General features: G+C 40.6%; 2 protein-coding genes across 2 annotated transcripts in view; both read left to right on the top strand.

Annotated features, from left to right (window-relative positions):
• Positions 1 to 7,143, top strand: part of LOC127570718 (TATA box-binding protein-like 2) — a 40,563-nt gene extending 33,420 nt beyond the window's left edge. The window contains exons 7-8 of the mRNA XM_052016541.1: positions 4,026 to 4,120; positions 7,039 to 7,143. Coding sequence (XP_051872501.1) covers positions 4,026 to 4,120; positions 7,039 to 7,115 — 172 coding nt within the window. The 3' untranslated portion in view covers positions 7,116 to 7,143. The remainder of the gene's footprint in view (positions 1 to 4,025; positions 4,121 to 7,038) is intronic.
• A 4,649-nt stretch (positions 7,144 to 11,792) lies between these two features.
• Positions 11,793 to 20,506, top strand: part of atg14 (autophagy related 14) — a 28,215-nt gene continuing 19,501 nt past the window's right edge. The window contains exon 1 of the mRNA XM_052018290.1: positions 11,793 to 12,014. Coding sequence (XP_051874250.1) covers positions 11,815 to 12,014 — 200 coding nt within the window. The 5' untranslated portion in view covers positions 11,793 to 11,814. The remainder of the gene's footprint in view (positions 12,015 to 20,506) is intronic.

Consider the following 20,506-nt stretch of genomic DNA (forward strand, 5'->3'; position numbering starts at 1 on the left):
ATATAACACGTGTTTACGTTGCCCCTCCAAAATGGTGAAATTTGAGTGGCCCAACACATGGAGGCAGCAGGGCCGAGGCCCGAGCCAACTGAATGCCTGACCTGTGGGGGCACCTGACACCGGGGCCACTCCGGATCGGAAGCCTGACCCTACGGAGCATCCGGGGCTGAGTCCCAACGCCAAGGCTCCCCTAGATGCCCCCACTTACCTGCTGGAGCAGCCCACTCCTCTTAAGGACCTTCAGACTTGTATGAGAACGACAGCTTGCCTACCAGACCAGCTGAATCCACTCCAGGTCTTTGAGATCTGTCCTTAAGCAGTCACTTACCTTCCAGTTCAGGTGACCCCACTCCAGGACTCCCAGGACTGACCAGATGCAGCCACTTACCTCAGAAGCGTGGTAAGAGGGCTGGGCTGCAGGTGAGACTGAAACAGCGTAGGTTCAAGACCCCCCCCTCCCCAGCATACTACCAGCTAATGTCCAGGCCATTGAGAACAAAGTTGATGAACTAAGAGCGAGACAAAGAGAACTGAGGGTCTGCTGTGTGCTATGTCTCACCGAAATGTGGCTTACGCCTGCCTCACCTGACCGCGCACACAACCTGAGAGTTTCTCAATTCACCGGACGGATTGTACGCTGTCCTTGGGCAAAGTTAGAGGCGAAGGGGTCTGCATCCTAACCTTGTGGTGCTCAGACATGACTGTCCTGACGAGTTTCTGCTCACCCAGCCTGAAATATCTAACAGTGAAGTGTCACCCATACTACCTGCCATGGGAGTTCACTTCAGCTATCCTGATGGCTGTCTACATCCCACCCACCCCAGGTGGATATGAAGCCTGCACTCTATACTCCATGCAACAGCCTTGAAATGGGATACCCTGAGGCCCTCTTTATTGTTACAGGTGATTTCAACCAGCCCAACTTCAAGCGTGTATTGCCAAAATACTACCAACATGTCTCCTCTCCCACCAGGGGCCCAAAGACCCTTGACCATTGTTACACAACCATCAAGGATGCCTACTGAGCCACCTCCCCCACCCACACTTTGGTAAATCAGACCACCAGGCTGTGCTGCTTCTTCCTGCATACAAACCAGAAGCTGAAACAGGAGGATCCAGTACAGAAAGGAGTATAGTGCTGGTCTGAGGAAATAGATGAGCTTCTTCGCAACTGCTTTGAGTCGGTGAACTGGTCCATGTTCAAAGACTCAGCTGCCAGCCTAAATAAGTATGTCACCACTGTCACGGACTTTATCAGCAAATGTGTTGAGGACTGTGTACCAAAGAGGACAATAAGGGTATTCCCAAACCGGAAACCATGGATGAACCAGGAGATCCACTCCCTACTGAAGTCTAGGATTGTGGCATTCAAATCAAGTGACCCTGACCTATTATAAGAAATTGAGATACGACCTCCGTAAAGCTATCAGGGATGCCAAGAGATGATACCAGTCCAAAATCGAGTCCCAGCCCAGCCGCCAGTTGTGGCAGGGTTTACATGCTATAACGGGCTGCAAAACAAAGTCGGGCAGCAATGCTGACAACAGCGCATCCCTTCCTGATGAGATTAACACACTCAATGCACGTTTTGAACAGAAGGGGACAGGAGTGTCACCACCCATCCTGACAGCCTCCAGTGCACCTGAACCCACAGTCACCATTGCGGATGTAAGATCAGTCTTCCAGGGAGTGAACCCACGGAAAGCATCTGGCTTGGATGGTGTCCCTGGCCATGTCTTTAGATCCTGCACAGAACAGCTGGTAGGGGTACTTGTAGACATAGTTAACCTCTCTCTACTTTGATTCGAGGTTCCCACCTGCTTTAAGAAGACCACTATCATCCTGGTACTTAAGAAAAACAAGGTAACGTGCCTGAATGACTACCGCCCAGTGGCTTTGACATCCACCATCATGAAGCGCTTCAAGAGGCTGGTCATGGCACACATTAACTTCAGCCTCCCAAACAATCTCGACCCACTGCAATTCGCCTACTGCCGAAACAGGTCTACGGCGGAAGCAATCTCCCTGTCCCTGCACTCATCTCTGGAGCATCTGGACTGTGAAGGCACCTACATTAGACTATTGTTTATTGACTACAGCTCCACCTTAAATACTTTAAATCCAAGCAAACTCATCACCAAACTCCGAGACCTGGAACTCAACACCTCCCTTTGCGACTGGATTTGCGACTTCCTGACCAACAGATTGCAATCAGTAAGGATAGGCAACAACACCTTCGCCATGATTATTCTCAACACTGGAGCCCCACAACGCTGCGTTGTCAGCCCTTTACTCTACTCACGACTGCGTGGCCAGATTCTGCTCTAACTCCATCTACAAGGTTGCAGATGATACCACCATAGTGGGCCATATCTCAAATAATGATGAGTCGGGGTACAGAAAGGTGATAGAAAGCCTAGTGACATGGTGTCAAATGTCAGCAAAACAAAAGAGATTGTCATTGACTTCAGGAAGAGGGAGGTGCACAACGTCCTGTCTACATTCAATGGTGCTGAGGTCGAGAGGGTTGAGAGCTTCAAGTTCCTAGGAGTGAACATCACCAGTAGCCTGTCCTGGTACAACCATGTAGACACCATGGCCAAGAATGCTCACAGCGCCTCTACTTCCTCAGGAGGCTAAAGAAATTTGGCATGTCCCATTTGACCCTCACCAATTTTTATCAATGAACCATAGAAAGCATCCTATCTGGATGCATCATGGCTTGGTATGGTAACTGCTCTGCCTGTGACCACAAGAAACTGCAGAGAGTTGTGGACACAGCTCAGCACATCACAGAAACCAGCCTCGCCTCCATGGACTCTGTCTACTCCTTTCACTGCCTCGGTAAAGCAGCCAACAAAGACCCCACCCACCATGGACATTTTCTCTTCTCCCCCTCCCATTGGGCAGAAGATACAAAAGCCTAAGAGCACACACCACCAGGCTGAAGAACAGCTTCTATTCTGCTGTTATAAGACGATTGAATGGACCCCTAGTATGATAAGATGGACTCTTGATCTCACAATCTACCTTGTTATGACCTTGTACCTTAATGTCTACCTGCACTGCACTTTCTCTGTTACTGTAACACTTTATTCGACATTCTGTTGTTGTTTTACCTTGTACTACCTCAATGTACTGTGTAATGAATTGATCTGTATGAATGGTACGCAAGACAAGTTTTTCACTATACCTCAGTACATGTGACAATAATAAACCAATTTCTAGAATTAGAGGAATTCAGTAAATTCAAATATATCCACCTTTTGAATTGCTATCCAGTTCTCTTACACTGTTAAATCAATGCTTTGTGCTCCTTTTATTGTTGTATTCATATTTTATTCCCACTGACAATCTACTAATCAGGAGGCAGAATGCGTCATATCTAACCATGTTGTAATGACATTTACATATAAAGTCAGTCTCACTTTCTTTATAAGTGAGAGATTTCACACTGTTCCATCCACATCAAGCATATTTACTTGAATTTCCCCATCAGAGTTTTTAATTCATCATTTCTATGGTTGATTTCCAATGAGCTGTTACCATTGAAATTCAGATTCAACTGAGAGTAAAAATACAGTGACAAGCTTAAGACCTTTGCAGTAATGCTTACTAAACAATTTACAAGATTTATCCATTCTTTAATTTTAATGCCATAAATAGTTGTATATATCATAATTGTACTGATATTTTCAAAGCAATGAGCATCAGTGTGATAGGAGGGCAAAGCACGACAAAGGGCTGGTGTGTTGAACTACAAAAGATTTGAAAATACTGTAGAACTGGTGGCTCAGAATGGCCAGCCATTGTGTGATGACTTTAGAAAATCGTTTTGCCTATTTTGTTTTAAAGACAAAGCTGGTATCCATGTACTTCAGTTTGTGCAATTGGCATATAACTGTGCAAGAAGGTGAGCAAACTATGATCTAAATATTATTAATCTTAGTTGGATCTCAAGAAAAGTATTAAATTTGAGGACTGCCAATATCACAAATATCATTCATACTATTTTTCACTTCCAGCTATGAACCAGAATTATTTCCAGGTCTTATTTACAGAATGGTTAAACCAAGAATTGTTTTGCTCATATTCGTTTCTGGCAAGGTTGTTTTAACAGGTAAAAACAATTCTAATGCTATATTTTCAAGTTTGATCTACTGCATTTTAAGAGTGATTGCAGTAAATGCACTTTTAATTTTGTGTTTTCAATTAAGCATATCTGATTTGTTGCCTGGTACCTGTTTAATGAAAGATAAATTGAAACAAAACTTGTTTCTGATGTGGGTGGAAAGAGTATAAATAACTATAGCCAAACATTGAAGTACCTCACTGCCTTGTGACAGTTTACAAATTTTATTTTAACTTAAAGTGGGATTTATCCGCTTCCATTTAATTTGTACATGTTTCATTGTTTCATTTGTTTGCTGTTTCCTGTTTCATTTTCAAGATTTTTTTAAAAGCTGTGTAATCTAATTATTAATAGTTCCTTTTCTGATTCAAAACAAATGTAAGAAATATGTTTACTTAAGTTTGTACATATGCTGTATAGCTTCCACAGATTTTTTCCCTGGTGATCTAAAGTCAAAATAATGGGTACTGGATAAGAAACATTAATTTGGCTGCATATCAGATCTTGCATTTTATATGAATCATTGAAACCATAGCCAATAGAGGAGAGAAGGAGGCCAATTGATCCACCATCCGTGCGGGCTATTTGCAAAGCAATCCATTCATCCCTGTTCTCCTGCTCTTTCCTCATATTAGTTTCTTTCGTGCTTGTCCAATTCCCTTTAAAAGCACTGGTATGACTGTAAGTGCCTTTGAGGTAGTGAGTTTCACTTTATAACAATTCTCTATTAAAAATAAAACCTTGTATCATCCCTATATCTCATGCCCATCGTTTTAGATCTGTCTCCTGTTTGTTAATGAGAACAGATTCTCTCATTTTAACCTATCTAAACCAGGAATGTACACCTGTCTTTCTCGACATTCTCTGCTCTTAAGAGAATAGCTCCACCTTCTCGAGTGTAATCTTGCAGCTGAAATCCCTCTTTCTTTCTTTTTCAATCTTTTTATTAGTTTTCAAATTAATACAGATTATTATATCAATGTTTATATACATGTAATACAAAGAGATCAAGAGAACAATCATGACATGGATAATCATAAAGAACAATAGAGTATAAAAAAATCTGTAGATCCAATGATCTGTTAGTGGATGAATATAATAAAAGAAAAAAGATTTATTATAAAATATAAAAAAAGAAAAAAAAACAAAACAATAAGAAAAATTATAAACAATATGTCAAACCAAACTAAGCTAAAGAAAACAAAAATTAAAAAAAACAGAAAAAAAAACTGGACTAAAATTTCTCAATAGAAACAGAGCAGTATTATGTCATCAACTCTGTTCCTCTGAAATCCTTCATCTCTGGAACTATTCTATAAAATATTTTCTGCACCTTCTCGACGATCTTTATATGCTTCGGTATGGTAACCAGAATTTGATGTAAAACTCCCAACTGTGCTCAAACCGTGTTTTTTAGTAGTTTTTCATAGCCTCCTGACTATTATACTCTGTGACTCAATTTATGAAGCTCACAATCCCTTAAACTTTAATAACTGCTTCCTCAACATATCATTCCACTTTCAAAGATTTATGAGCCTAAGCATTAAGGGCCTTCTGTTCCTTTCAGACTGTGCCATTTAGTCCAGGTTATTTTATCCCAGTTCTCAGTGAAAATGTAGCACTTCACCATTTCATTTGCTCATTCTGCCAGCCTATCAATACCCACTTGCAGAATATTCCTAATATCCTCATTTTTTTATTACCATACCTCTAAGTTTTGCATCATCTATAGATTTTGAAATTTCATCCTGCACAGCCATGTCCATGTCAATAACATATATCACAAAAGCATTGGTCCTAGCACTGACCCCTTGGGGAACACCAATATCTATCTTGAATCTAAAGATCAACGGTTTACCACAACTCCCTGCTCTCTGTCTTGAGCCAATTTCATTTTCACACTGTCACAAATTATTCTAGAGTTCTTAATTTTGATAACCAGCCTTTTATAAGGGATTTTGTCTGAAAATTTACACAGGCTCCCTGGGTTATGAAGGACCTGACTAATAGAAATCTGACTTTACACAAATTTTCACACATATGTTTTAAAGCATTTTCAAGCTAGTAATGATAAAACATTTCATGGTACTCATTAATGACTGGATACAGGATATAAAGTGTATGTAGAGCGATACAATATGGGTTACAATAGATAACGGATGTTGCTGACTTACAGAGAAATCACCCTATGAAAGAGAATTAAAAATGACATAAAGGAAGTCCTTTTTATAAATTGTACAGTATTTAGTTGGAATCTGGAATCCACCATCTACAAATGTGATGGAGATAGGTTCCATTGTGGACTTCAGATCAGAATTGGAGAAATATATGGTGCTGTAACCATTCTATACTCCTATGATCTCTAATGTAACCTCCTGTGAAAATAGCTATTTATTTCTCAAGCAGATTGCTTAAGATTAGTTAACTAAAATCTTATCTTAAAAGTTTAATCAAGTAGGACTCTGTGGTTACGTTCTGAAATATCTGAAAATATGAATGATGAGCAATGTCTTCACCCTGTAGGTGGTAAGTCTTTGGAACTCTCTAACCCAGAGAGCTGAGGAGGCTCGGTCAATGAGTTCATTCAAAACAGGGATTGGTAAATTTCTGGATATTGGGGAAATCAAGGGACATGGGAACAGAGGAGGAAAATGCCATTATGGTAGGTTGGTGGAGCAGGCTCAAAGGGTTGGATAGCCTTGAGTGTTCAAGTGTTCTCATGGTTTATTTTGCACAAAAGGCAAGTGTTTTGCAGAATTAGTTATTGGTTTTGTCACAGAAATTAGTTCGAACATCACTGTAAGGATTTTATCACTTTGTTAATTCAGTTCATTATTTGATTTTTTTTGCCTAAAACAATCAGGATGTAGTTCTCAACAAAATGAAAGATGTTTATTTTTCTGTAGGTGCTAAAGTACGTTCAGAGATCTATGAAGCATTTGAGAACATCTATCCCATCTTAAAAGGGTTTAAGAAGACATAATGACAAAAGCAGGATATCTCTACAGACATCTAGATACTGTTCAGTCCTTCATACATCTACTCAAGAACTGAAATCAATACACACTGCTGAGCACATGAGAAAAGAATGACTTTTATGGAGCCACACTTTATGTTGCAATTCACAAACTCATACAATAAATATTCAGAGGGGTTGGGTTGGGATGGGTTTGGTTCATTCTAATTCAAACAACCTCATCCCTAACACTACTACCACCATTTCACACAATCCTCATTAAGTAATATTCCTGCTGGGAATTCATTCCGCGTTGTAATCACAGTTTATTTAACTTCTTGTTGTTGCAACTAAAATTTTACTTTTGATCCTCTCAAATGTCCATTTATTATCTTTATTTATACTATTCACCTCCTTATAAATATCATTCGAGCTCAATGCTCAGTCACCTTTCAAGACTGAATAGCCCAGGTTTCTCAGACTTTTTTGCACATTAGTCCAATACCAGGGAACATTTCAGAAAGTTATTTGATTGTTCCCTGGTGTTAGTGTTCTGAATTAAATTATCTGATTCTGAACTCTATGTTCTAAACGTAACTTGCTTTTATACACTGCTATTCAGGTTTTATAGTTTGGAACTTGCTTTTTCAGTTTAACTTTATCTAATTGTTATTCTGCATTGGTTGGTTAGACATGTGTACTTGGATTGCTGGCTCTCTTTGTGTAGTTTCTGCCATGTTTTTTTTATTTGTATGTAGCACTTCATTTATTTTGTATTAAATTTAATTTCATTTTTTAATCCACATATATTTTGTCCAGGTCACTTTGTATATTCTGAACTATTCTTCCTTATGTTATACCATTTTGAACTAAACTGATTAATCTCTGGGGCAGCACATCCAGCACCATTTGTCCCTCTTTAAGATGTCCTTTTGTAAACAAAAGACCTATATTATGAAACAATGTTAAATGTGTCTGATTTAAGAGGAAAGAAGTTTAATGTTTAACATTTTGAAGATAATTGTATTATGTCAGTTGTAGAGCTCTAAGTATTAAGGATACCAACTTTTTGAATCAAAATGTTACACAGAAAATATGTTGCTCGGCATTCTAAATTGTACCATATTTCAAATAGTAATTTATAACTTTGTAATTATAATTTTTGCAAAATAAACTTTTTCATTGCAGTATTCTTAATTTTATTTTTCCATCATTTGACCTTCTGTCGCGAGGTTTCATTGGAAATTTTAAACAATGTTGAAATTTCTTTTTGCCTTTCTTTCCTGCACACCCTGCTTATTGTTTCTCTGTGTAGAACTGGAACACCCAAACCACGGTCCTTGGATCAAACTTCTCCATGGGAACTCATGGCCTGGCATGAAAGGGAACAATCCAGTCGGGGAGGTTTGGAAGTTCTATCGTGCACAAGGCCAAAACAGTCATATGCGGTAGATTAGGCCCTTAACCCCCTGCATATTCCTGCTATGGAGGAAGTGAATTGGGGTATTGGTATTGGTATTGGTTTATTATTGTCACTTGTACCGAGGTACAGTGAAAAGCTTGTCTTACAAACTGATCGTACAGGTCAATTCATTACACAGTGCCGTTACATTGAGTTAGTACAAAGTGCATTGATGTAGTACAGGTAAAAACGGTAACAGTACATAGTAAAGTGTCACAGCTACAGAGAAAGTGCAGTGCAATAAGGTGCAAGGTCACAACAAGGTAGATTGTGAGGTCATAGTCCATCTCATTGTGTAAGGGAACCGTTCACAGTGGGGTAGAAGCTGTCCTTAAGTTTGGTGGTACGTGCCTTCAGACTCCTGTATCTTCTACCCCATGGAAGAGGAGAGAAGAGAGAGTGTCCCGGGTGGGGTCTTTGATTATGCTGGCTGCTTCACCAAGACAACGAGAGGTAAAGACAGAGTCCAAGGAGGGGAGGCTGGTGTCCGTGATGCGCTCCGCTGTGTTCACAACTCTCTGCAGCTTCTTGCGATCCTGTGCAGAGCGGTTGCTGTACCAAGCCGTGATACATCCAGATAGGATGCTTTCTATGGTGCATCAGTAAAAGTTGGTGAGAGTCAAAGTGGAGAAACCAAATTTCTTTAGCCTCCTGAGGAAGTAGAGGCGCTGGTGAGCTTTCTTGGCTGTTGCATCTATGTGATTTGACCAGGACAGGCTGTTGGTGATATTCACTCCCAGGAACTTGAAGCTCTCAACCCTCTCGACCTCAGCACCATTGATGTAGACAGGTGCATGTACACTGCCCCCTTTCCTGAAGTCAATGACCAGCTCTTTTGTTGACATTGAGGGAAAGGTTGTTGTCATGACACCATTCCACTAAGCTCTCTATCTCCTTCCTGTACTCCGACTCATTGCTGATTGAGATACGGCCAATAACGGTGGTATCATCTGCAAACTTGTAGATGGAGTTAGAGCAGAATCTGGCTACACAGTCGTGAGTGCATAGGGAGTAGAGTAGAGGGCTGAGGACACAGCCTTGTGGGGCACCAGTGTTGAGAATAATCGTGCTGGAGGTATTGCTACCTATCCTCACTGATAGAGCTTCATTTGGAGATGGAAGGTCAATGAGAATATTCCAGGGATTGGATGAGGGTTATGCAGATAATGGATGGTGAGGTTGGGCGAGAAGATTGGGGAGAGTCAGGAACATGTTAACGTGTGCTGAGGACATTGGCAGTGCATAGCTGGGGAAAGTAGTTGTTGAAAGTATGACAAAGCAAAGTTTTAAATGGGCACCAACCTGAAGGAAGAAGGACATCTTAAACAACATCCCAGAATGAGTGGAACTCTTAGTTAAACAGCGAACCAAGCCTCAATGTTCCAGTTAAAACCAGCTAATGGGGTACTAGCTGGCCTCATGTAAGTGATAGAATTTTGCACAAGTGATATAAAACAAGCATAGTACCAGTGGGGTCACCGGCTTCACTGGATTGAGACATTAGGCACATGGAAGTTCCTGCAATAATTTTGGTCTAAGACTCCATTCTCCATCCTTAAAAGCCATAGAAAGCACCCTATCCAGATGCATCATGGCTTGGTATTGTAACTTCTCTGCCTGTGACCGCAAGAAACTGCAGAGAGTTGTGGATACAGCTCCCCTCCATGGACTCTGTCTACACTTCTCACTGCCTCGGTAAAGCAGCCAACAAACACCCCACCTACCCCAGAACTTCACCCTCCTCCCATCGGGCAGAAGATACAAAAGCCTGAAAGCACATACCACCAGGCTCAAGAACAGCTTCTATTCCTCTGTTATAAGACTATTGAATGGTTCCCTCGTACAATAAGATGGACTGTTGACCTCACAATCTACCACATTATGGCCTTGCATCTTATTGTCTACCTGCACTTCCTCTGTAACTGCAACACTTCATTTTGCATTCTGTTATTGTTTTATCTTGTACTACCTCAATGCATTGCGTAATGAATTGATCTGTATGAATGGTACGCAAGACAAGTTTTTCACTGTACCTCAGTACATGTGACAATAATAAACCAATTTACCAATTTTACCTTTCAAATTTTGGGAAACTTTGGTCAAAACAAAGCATACTTCTAGCTGATCCTAATTTTACAGTCTATACCACAATTAAACTTGCACTATATATGCAAATCTTCTTTTGAAGATGCTCCCTGTTAGCTCTGTATTTACAGTGACTGGACAAAACCTTGCTTATAAAGGCCATGGTCTGTGCTGAGTTAACTGAATAACTAGCTATGATGTCTCCGGATTAGTTTAGGTTTGCTGTGTGCCTTGTTTCAAGGTTGATTAGTGAGCTAGATTTGATTTTGATTTTATGTACTATTACTGCCAGTTGATTAGCCAATCCAGGATATTCAAAAGCTTCTGACAAGTGATAAATGCCTTTAAGAATGATGGGGGAAAGCTGTCTGGGAAATGACAAGTGGACTCTAAATTCAGTTGAGATTATAAATGTTGTTAGTATAAATGTATTTATCTGAACACAAGTACCTTTGAAATAAATGTATATACCTGTATGGGATTTATTGACCACAGTTTCATGGAGTATGTCGAACATATTTTAAATGATGCTCTATTCTCACTTTGTCACCCTGGTAAAATGTCAAGCCACCACCATCAGGAACATGTTAAGTGTAATACCGAGAGTGATTTAAAAAAAAGAAACCTAACTGCTGGAGTCATTTGCATGTTTGGAGCTAATTTTTAAATGAATGTATATATTTCAGTTGTTATTGGGGAGTGTTATAATCCCCTCATTCTCTCAGATCCCAACCTACTGTATACTTCCAGCAGTTAATTTTATATCCCATAATTAGGATTTATATTCCCTTCAAAAAGAGGAGAGCTTTCTGTATTTGATCACTCATTTAGATGAATCAGAATCAGGTTTATTATCACTGACGTATGTCGTGAAATTTGTTGTTTCCCCCTGTTTTTTTAAGGCTACCCTGACAAGGTAGGGAAAGAGATTTCCTGTGTCCGCGGGCATGAATTATTGGCTTTATTAGCGTGATGTCGAGAACTTACAGGCAATAATGAGTGTGGTTGGTGAACGCCTAGAAGTAGCCTCTCGCCCACCTTGTCAATCTCCTTCTTCGCTCCTGGACTTCGGCCGCAATTGGTGGACGCTCTCTTGCAGATACACGTGACGGCGAGCGGCGGTACCCACAACACCCCACAGTAAAACAAAACCACGTGACATGACCGTGGACTTCCAGTATGGCGTCTCCCACGGTGGCCGCCGTCGGAGCCGGGGCAGTGGGTGACCAACCGCCGGTGGACTCGGTGGACGATGCCGAGGGCTTGTACGTGGCCGTGGAGCGCTGTCCGCTCTGCAACACGGCCAGAAGGCGCCTCACCTGCGCTAAATGCATCCTGGCCGGCGATTTCGTTTACTTCGACAACAGAAACTCCGAGAGGTATTGTTTACCAGAAATATGTGTGTATATATATATATAAAATGACAACTTTGCTGCAAGTGCAAGAAGCGGGCGACCCGCGGGTTGCAGGCCGCACCCAAGTCGTGTGCGAAGTTTGATGAGTGTTAAAGCCCTATCTAATGAAGGCAGAGTCCGGTTTCCTTGGGGGAGAAAGACCCTGATTAACCGTGCATTGCAACAGATATTTAATGCTTAAGATTACCCTTGACCCCAGTCGGGGCAACGTGCTGGGGTTTTCTCTCTATCTTTCTCCACTTTCGCCAATAGTCTAGTTGAAGAAAGAATATTAGTAGTGCAATAATTTACGGTGAAATCTCAAGTTTAAAATGTGTTAACCATTCCTCTGGTGTGGACATAATTTGATATCTGATTATATCCATTGCTGGAGTTAAATGGAAAAGGCTTAAAGGGGGATAAGATATGAACCTATGAATTGCTGTACATATTGTGAATATGTGGGACTCGTTTCCAACTTATGATTTTAACTTCTAATTTGAAAATCAGTTAAAAATTCTTCTAAGATCATAGAAGCAATCATTGGAAACTGAAATGTGTGCTTTTAACACCTGCAGAAGCACAAGTTGGTACCAGGAAAAAGAAAAGGAAGCTCGATTTAACAATACCACCCTCAACTTTGATGTAAAGTTGCACCAAATATGCTTTTCTTCTTGAGGTTATTCCTGTTCGTTGTTAAAAAGTGTGGAAGATTATTATAATTTTTATAATTTGTTTAAATACTTTATAATTGGTTTGCATAAAAAGTGTACTGATTGCTGCAAGATTTGTTGAGGGTTATATGTTTAAATGTAACATTACAGTAAATCTGATATGCAACATTGTATGTTGAAACATTCTACAACACAAAAGACAATTTGAAAGATAGTTGTTACTATTATGGGTGTCTCATTCATTCAGTAGTGGCTCATTCATCTCTTCTTCAGAATAAAGTGAGTTAAAGTCCTCTCTCAAAGACTTGAGCACATTATTCAGGTTCCAGGTTAACTGCAATACAGAGTCAGGAATACAGGATTGTTAAAGGTACCATCTTCCTGATGATGCATTAAACCAAGGAGCAATATGTTCTTCCAGTGGCCTGATAAATATGTAGCCTCAGCCAGTACCCCCAAAAAAGTTTCATTTGTGAAATTTGTTTGTGTGGAAAAGGTCATTTCCTTCGGAGAATAAAGTCACTAGTAGTCAACAGTTTAAAATGTCATCAAAATAATAAGACTGCATTCTTGAGCAGGTTCTTTGTGTGTGGGTAGTTTGTGAAATATGTGAAGGAGGAGATGATGCAGGAAATGTGAAAGGGCATGGAGCAATTTTGATTTTGCTTTGTTCTATTAGACCCAACATTAGGCACAATGGACACTACCAGATTCATAGTTATACACCATGGAAACTCCTCCACACCGACTAAGGACCCTATCTCAGCTGATCCCATTTGTTTGAATTTGGCCCATCTCCCTCTAAACCTTTCCTATCCATGTAACAATCCAAGTGTCTTTTAAATGTTGTAGTTGTACCTCCCTCTCTCACATCCAAATGCAGCAAGACCTGGACAATGTGCAGACCTGGGCTGATAAGTGGCAAGTAACATTTGTGCCATTCAAATGCCAGCCAATGATGATCTCCAACAAGAGAAAATCTAGCTATCATCCCTTGACATTCAATGGCAATACCATCAGTGAATTCCCCCCATTATCAATAACCTGGGGATCACCATTGATCAGAAACTGAAATGGAGTAGCCATATACACAATATGGCCATGAGCCAGTCAGAGTCTCGGAATCCTGTGGTGAGTAACTCACCTTTAACTCCTCAAAGACTGCTATCGACAAGCTCAAGTTGGGAGTGTAATGGAATACTGTCCACTTGCCTGGATGAGTGCAGCTTCAACAACACTCAAGAAGCTCAACACCATACAGGACATAGCAGCCACTTGATAGGCACCCGATTCACAACTATTCACTTACTCCACCACTGTCACACAGCCCCAGCAGTTTGTACCATCTCCAGGCTGCACTGCAGCAAATTGCCATGGCTCCTTAAACTACAGCTTCCAAACCCATGGCATCTACCAACTAGAAAGAGAAGGGCAACAAAAGCATGGGAACACCACACCTGAAGTCACACACCATCAAGACTTGGAATATATACTGTTCTTTCTCCATTGCTGGGCAAAAATTGAGGAACTCACTTCCTAACAACATTGCGGGTATACTCATACTTTAAGGACTGCAGTGTTTCAAGAAGGCAGCTCACACCACCTTCCGGAGTGCAATTAGTGATGGGCAATTAAATGCTTACTCAGCCTGCAAAGCCCATGTCACTTGAGTGAACAAAAAAAACACCTCTGGCAGCTTGTTTCACATACCCTCTGTGTGGGGAAAAACCTGCCCCTAATATCCCCTAGTTTTAGATTTCCTTACCCTGGGAAAATGATAGTGTCTGTCTATGCCCCTCATAATCTTATAAACTTCTATAAGGTCATCCCTCAGCCTCTTTTGCTCCAGGGATAACTGTCCCAGCCTATCTATTCTCTCCTTGCGATTCAATCCCGCCAGTTCAGGCAATATCTTTGTGAAACTTTTCTGCACCATCTCTAGCTTAATCATATCCTTCTTATAACATGGCAAGCAGAACTCCAAGTGTGGTCTAACCAACATTTTGTATTAGCATAACATCCCAATTCCTGTACTTAATGCCACAGCCAATAAAGGCAAGCATGTTCACCTGTGTTGCCATTTTAGAAGATGTCAGTGACAGGTCTGTCTCCTGGCATAGATTCAGATAAATTTGGAAACGGAAGAGGTGTCAGAGATAGTCCAGGTGAATTTAAGGCACTATTGAGGTTGGTGGCAAAGGTGATGAAACTGATAAGTTCCACACGAGTGCAGGGAAGGGGCACCAATGCAGTCACCAATGTAGTAGAGAAAGAGTTGGGGTGTGTTGCAGACATACTTGAAGCTGTCATTCCTGGCAAATCATACCATTACTTTGACAACATGTATAAAACAATTTAGATTGATACCTAACACATTCTGATATAAGCTTCCCATTTGCACTGAATAAGTGAAAAGTATAAATGAAAATGAATTTTCAGGTATTATGAAAGTTTGAGCTAACCAAAGCAGGAAGCCAAAAAGAAAAACACTTGATATGGTGTCAGCTGCAGGGTTTAACCTGTAATTAGACTTTTTTTCCTTACAGTTGACTCAATGTTTAACTTTTATGAAATTGCTCGGAAAATTAGCATCAGAGGTTTACAAAATAGCAGCCACATTAAGCCATCCCCACCCTTTAACAAGGCATTTGGATACGTAAATTATAAGACACAAGTTCAGGAATATTAAGGAAGTTATATTTAGACAATAGGAAATAATTTGTATCAAACACACTCCACAAACTTGTCCTTCCTAAAGAGGAATGACACATTAAGATGCAAAAGAAGAGTGTTTGGCTCATTGGGTTCTGGCCAGTTACAAATAGAGCAGTTCCATCAGTCCTGTTATTCCTCTGATTTTTGGAATGTGGGAGAAAACAAACATCCGGTAGAAACCTACACAATCACAGGGAATTCCAGACAGTGCCGAAGATTATGTGTCAAACCTGGGTCTGAATTAACAGTCCAGATGAAGGCTCTCAACCCGAAACATCGACTGTCCATTTCCCTCTACAGATGCTGCCAAACCCACTAAGGTCCTTCAGCATTTTGTTTGTTGCTTTGAATTAATTTCAACTATTTATACAAATGACAAATAGAAAAATGCTGCTGGTTCACCTGGTCCCATGTAGTTGTAATAACTTAATTGTCGGGAAATCTATGCCCTCTACCCACCCAGGCCCATGTAATCTTTTAGCAAAGATGACAAACAAGATTAAAAACTTGGCTGTATTAAGTGGGGTGGGTAGGAATGTAATCTGAAAATTGTTTTCAGATCCCATTTAAGCAACCAGTTTTTTTTAGAAGATAGTGTGGTCCTACAGAATACTGACATCTTGTTTCGGACAATCTCTGTCGTAGCTGTGAATGGATTTATCTTTCTCTGGAAGGAATTCATTGTTACAGCAAACAGTCTGATCTACAAGTCCATCATTTAGATGGACTGCCTTTTATTTACAGTGGCATGCAAAAGTTTGGGCACCGCTGGTCAAAATTTCTGTTACTGTGAATAATTAAGTGAGTAGAAGATGAACTGATCTCCAAAAGTCATAAGGTTAAAGATGAAACATTCTATTCAACATTTTAAGTAAGATTAGTGTATTATTTTTATTTTGTACAATTTTAGAGTGGAAAAAAGGAAAGGAGCACTATGCAAAAGTTTGGGCACCCCAAGAGATTTGAGCTCTCAGATAACTTTTACCAAGGTCTCAGACCTTCATTAGCTTGTTAGAGCTATGGCTTGTTCACAGTCATCGTTAGGAAAGGCCAGGTGATGTAAATTTCAAAGCTTTATAAATACCCTGACTCCGCAAACCTTGTCCCAACAATCAGCAGCCATGAGCTCCTCTAAGCAGCTACCTAGCGCTCTGAAGATTAAAATAAATGATGCCCACAAAGTAGGAGAAGGCTATAAGAAGATAGCAAAGCTTTTTTAGGTAGCTGTTTCCTCAGTTCGTAATGTAATTAAGAGATGGCAGTTAACAGGAACGGTGAAGGTCAAGTTGAGGTCTGGAAACCAAGAAAACTTTCCGAGGGAACTGCTCATAGGATTGCTAGAAAGGCAAATCAAAACCCCTGTTTGACTGCAGAAGACCTTCAGGAAGATTTAGCAGACTCTGGAGTGGTGGTGCACTCTTCTACTGTGCAGGGACACCTGCACAAATATGACCTTCATGGAAGAGTCATCAGAAGAAAACCTTTCCTGCGTCCTCACCACAAAATTCAGCGTCAAGTTTGCAAAGCAACATCTAAACAAGCATTTTGGAAACAAGTCCTGTGGACTGATGAAGTTAAAATAGAACTTGTTGGCCGCAATGAGCAAAGGTATGTTTGGAGAAAAAAGGGTGCAGAATTTCATGAAAAGAACACCTCTCCAACTGTTAAGCACGGGGGTGGATCGATCATGCTTTGAGCTTGTGTTGCAGCCAGTGGCACGGGGAACATTTCACTGGTAGAGGGAAGAATGAATTCAATTAAATACCAGCAAATTCTGGAAGCAAGCATCACACCATCTGTAAAAAAGCTGAAGGTGAAAAGAGGATGGCTTTTACAACAGGATAACGATCCTAAATGCACCTCAAAATCCACAATGGACTACCTCAAGGCACAAGCTGAAGGTTTTGCCATGGCCCTCACAGTCCCCCAGCGTAACATCATTGAAAATCTGTGGATAGACCTCAAAAGAACAGTGCATGCAAGACGGCCCAAGAATCTCACAGAACTAGAAGCCTTTTGCAAGGAAGAATGGGCGAAAATCCCCCAAACAAGAATTGAAAGACTCTTAGCTGGTCACAGAAAGTGTTTACAAGCTGTGATACTTGCCAAAGGGGGTGTTACTTAGTACTGACCATGCAGAGTGCCCAAACTTTTGCTTTGGGCCCTTTTCCTTTTTTGTTATTTTGAAACTGTAAAAGATGGAAATAAAAAAGTAATCTTGCTTAAAATATTAAAGAAATGTGTCATCTTTAACTTTATTCCTTTTGGAAATCAGGTCATCTTTTACTCGCTTAGCTATTCACAGTAACAGAAATTTTGACCAGGGATGCCCAAACTTTTGCATGCCACTGTAACAACTTAATCCAGCCTTCGTACTCCTTATCCTGTCCAGCTGAAATAATTGATTAGCATAAGCACAGTCTTCACCCTTCTATATTTTAAATAGCTCAATGATAAAATTTACAGATGGATTTACAGATGAGCCCATCTAGGCTGAGATTTGATACAAATTTAGAAACTTGCAGCACAGAAAAGGTTTGGGAATCACAGTGTCTTTGCTTAGCAAAAATGCAGCTGTTTAATTTGCACCTCTTTTCCTGCTCTTGGTTCAAAGCCTCATAGGTATAGTCTTTCAAATGTTTATCCCAGTACCTTTTCAAATGTGATGATGGTTACTTCTCCACCATCCTTTCAGGAACTGAGTCCAATGCAGTTAATGATCTTTGCATGAGGAAAAAAACTTCCTCAACTTCCTGCTAATCTTCCACCAGTTAAATCAAATCTATGGAGCCTCTCTGTCAAGGGAAATAGGTTCTTCCAATTCATTTTTCCAAGGGCACTTGTAATTGTATGTTCACATCTTTCTCAGTCTCCTTTGTTCTGAAGAAAACTACCCCTGCTGAGTCATTTTCTTCACATAATTCCATTTCTCCATCTCTAGAAATTCCTTTGTTAAACTCTTCTGCAATGTCTTCAATGCTATCAGATCCTTCCTGTTGGCAATAAGCTGTAGACAATTCCAGATGTTGACGAATCTTACAGTAAAGCACCTTTAATCTGGCACACTCAGGGCTTTGGTGGTGCCAGACTAGCAGATTTTCTGTACTATTAGATGTTATTTTATAAATATTCCAACATGCTATAATTCACCTTTTTTTAAAATATGTTACACAGTAACATTTCAGTGAACCTTGTAAGATTTAAAGGAGGGAAGGAAACAAAACCAGGTAAGTTTCAGGGGAGGGCTGACAACAGAACCAAGTGAATTTAAACCAAGCACAGGAACCAGGACCCCAGCGAGTTGTTGGGGAATGTGGAAAACGAAGCTGTTTTGAGTGGAAATTGCAGTATCCACTTGGTGACCCAGATGCTAAACCATTGGGATTTCCGAATGGTCAGATAACTGATTGTTAAAGATTTACTGTACACAAATCCCTTTTCTTAAGGATGTCATGTTCAATAAAAGCAAGTATTGCATATTATACATATATCTACATGGAGATATGTGTAATATGCATATTATATTTATCAATATGATTCTGAGTCTTTAGGGCATGTGACAAGCACTGAGAGCTCCAGCTGGCCTTCAAGCATGAACATTCAGCCCTCTTGTGTTTTGCAATATATCAAACAAATCTGTTGCAAAATAGAGAACAAACATTAGTGAGTAGCTGAAAAATGTAAATCAACAAATTGGTGATGCTGAAAATCCAAAACAAAAACAGAAAATTCTGGAAAAACTCAGTAAGTCAGACAACATCTGTGGAAAGAGAAACAGTCACTGTTTTGGGTCCATGACCCTTCATAAGAAAATGTAGGACTTATTTAGTAAGGTTAATTGTTCAGGAGCAGTTGGAACTTGCAATAAATGTTGTAAAATGTGTGGTTTTCTGACTATACAGGCGGGTTGTGCTTTTATAAATGTTCATAAGCTGATTTTGTTCATAAGTTGGAAAATACAAAAAAATCTTTTGGTGAGGCAACCTCCACAATACTGGTATTGGTTTATTATTGTCACTTGTACCGAGGTACAGTGAAAAGTTTGTTTTACGAACCAATCGTACAGGTCAATTCAATACACAGTGCAGTTACATTGAGTTAGGACAGAGTCCATTGATGTAGTACAGGTAAAAACAATAACAGTACGGAGTAAAGTGTCACAGCTACAGAGAAAGTGCAGTGCAATAAGGTGCAAGGTCACAACAAGGTAGATCGTGAGGTCATAGTCCATCTCATTGTATAAGGGAACTGTTCAATAGTCTTATCACAGTGGGGTAGAAGCTGTCCTTAAGTTTGGTGGTACGTGCCCTCAGGCACCTGTATCTTCTACCTGATGGAAGAGGAGAGAAGAGAGAATGTCCCGGGTGGGTGGGGTCTTTGATTATGCTGGCTGCTTCACCAAGACAATGAGAGGTAAAGACAAAATCCAAGGAGGGGAGGCTGGTGTCCGTAATGTGCTGGGCTGTGTCCACAACCTTCTGCAGTTTCTTGCGGTCCTGGGCAGAATAATTGCCATACCAAGCCATGATACATCCAGATAGGATGCTTTCTGCGGTGCATCTGTAAAAGTTGGTGAGAGTCAAAGGGGACAAACCAAATTTCTTTAGCCTCCTGAGGAAGTAGAGGTGCTGGTGAGCTCTCTTAGCTGTGGCATCTATGCGATTTGACCAGGACAGGCTATTGGTGATATTCACTCCCAGGAACTTGAAGCTGTCAACCCTCTCGACCTCAGCATCATTGATATAGACAGGTGCATGTATACCACCCCCTTTCCTGAAGTCAATGACCAGCTCTTTTGTTGACATTGAGGGAAAGGTTGTTGTCATGACACCATTTCACTAAGCTCTCTATCTCCTTCCTATACTCCGACTCATTGCTGTTTGAGATACAGCCTACAACGGTGGTATCATCTGCAAACTTGTAGATGGAGTTAGAGCAGAATCTGGCCACACAGTCATGAGTGTATAGGAAGTAGAGTAGAGGGCTGAGGATACAGCCTTGTGGGGCACCAGTGTTGAGAATAGTTGTGCCGGAGGTATTACTGCCTATCCTCACTGGTTGCGGTCTGTTTGTTAGAAAGTCAAGGAT

This window comes from Pristis pectinata, chromosome 1 (assembly GCF_009764475.1).
Source record: "Pristis pectinata isolate sPriPec2 chromosome 1, sPriPec2.1.pri, whole genome shotgun sequence".
In the NCBI taxonomy this organism is placed as follows: Eukaryota; Metazoa; Chordata; class Chondrichthyes; order Rhinopristiformes; family Pristidae; genus Pristis; species Pristis pectinata.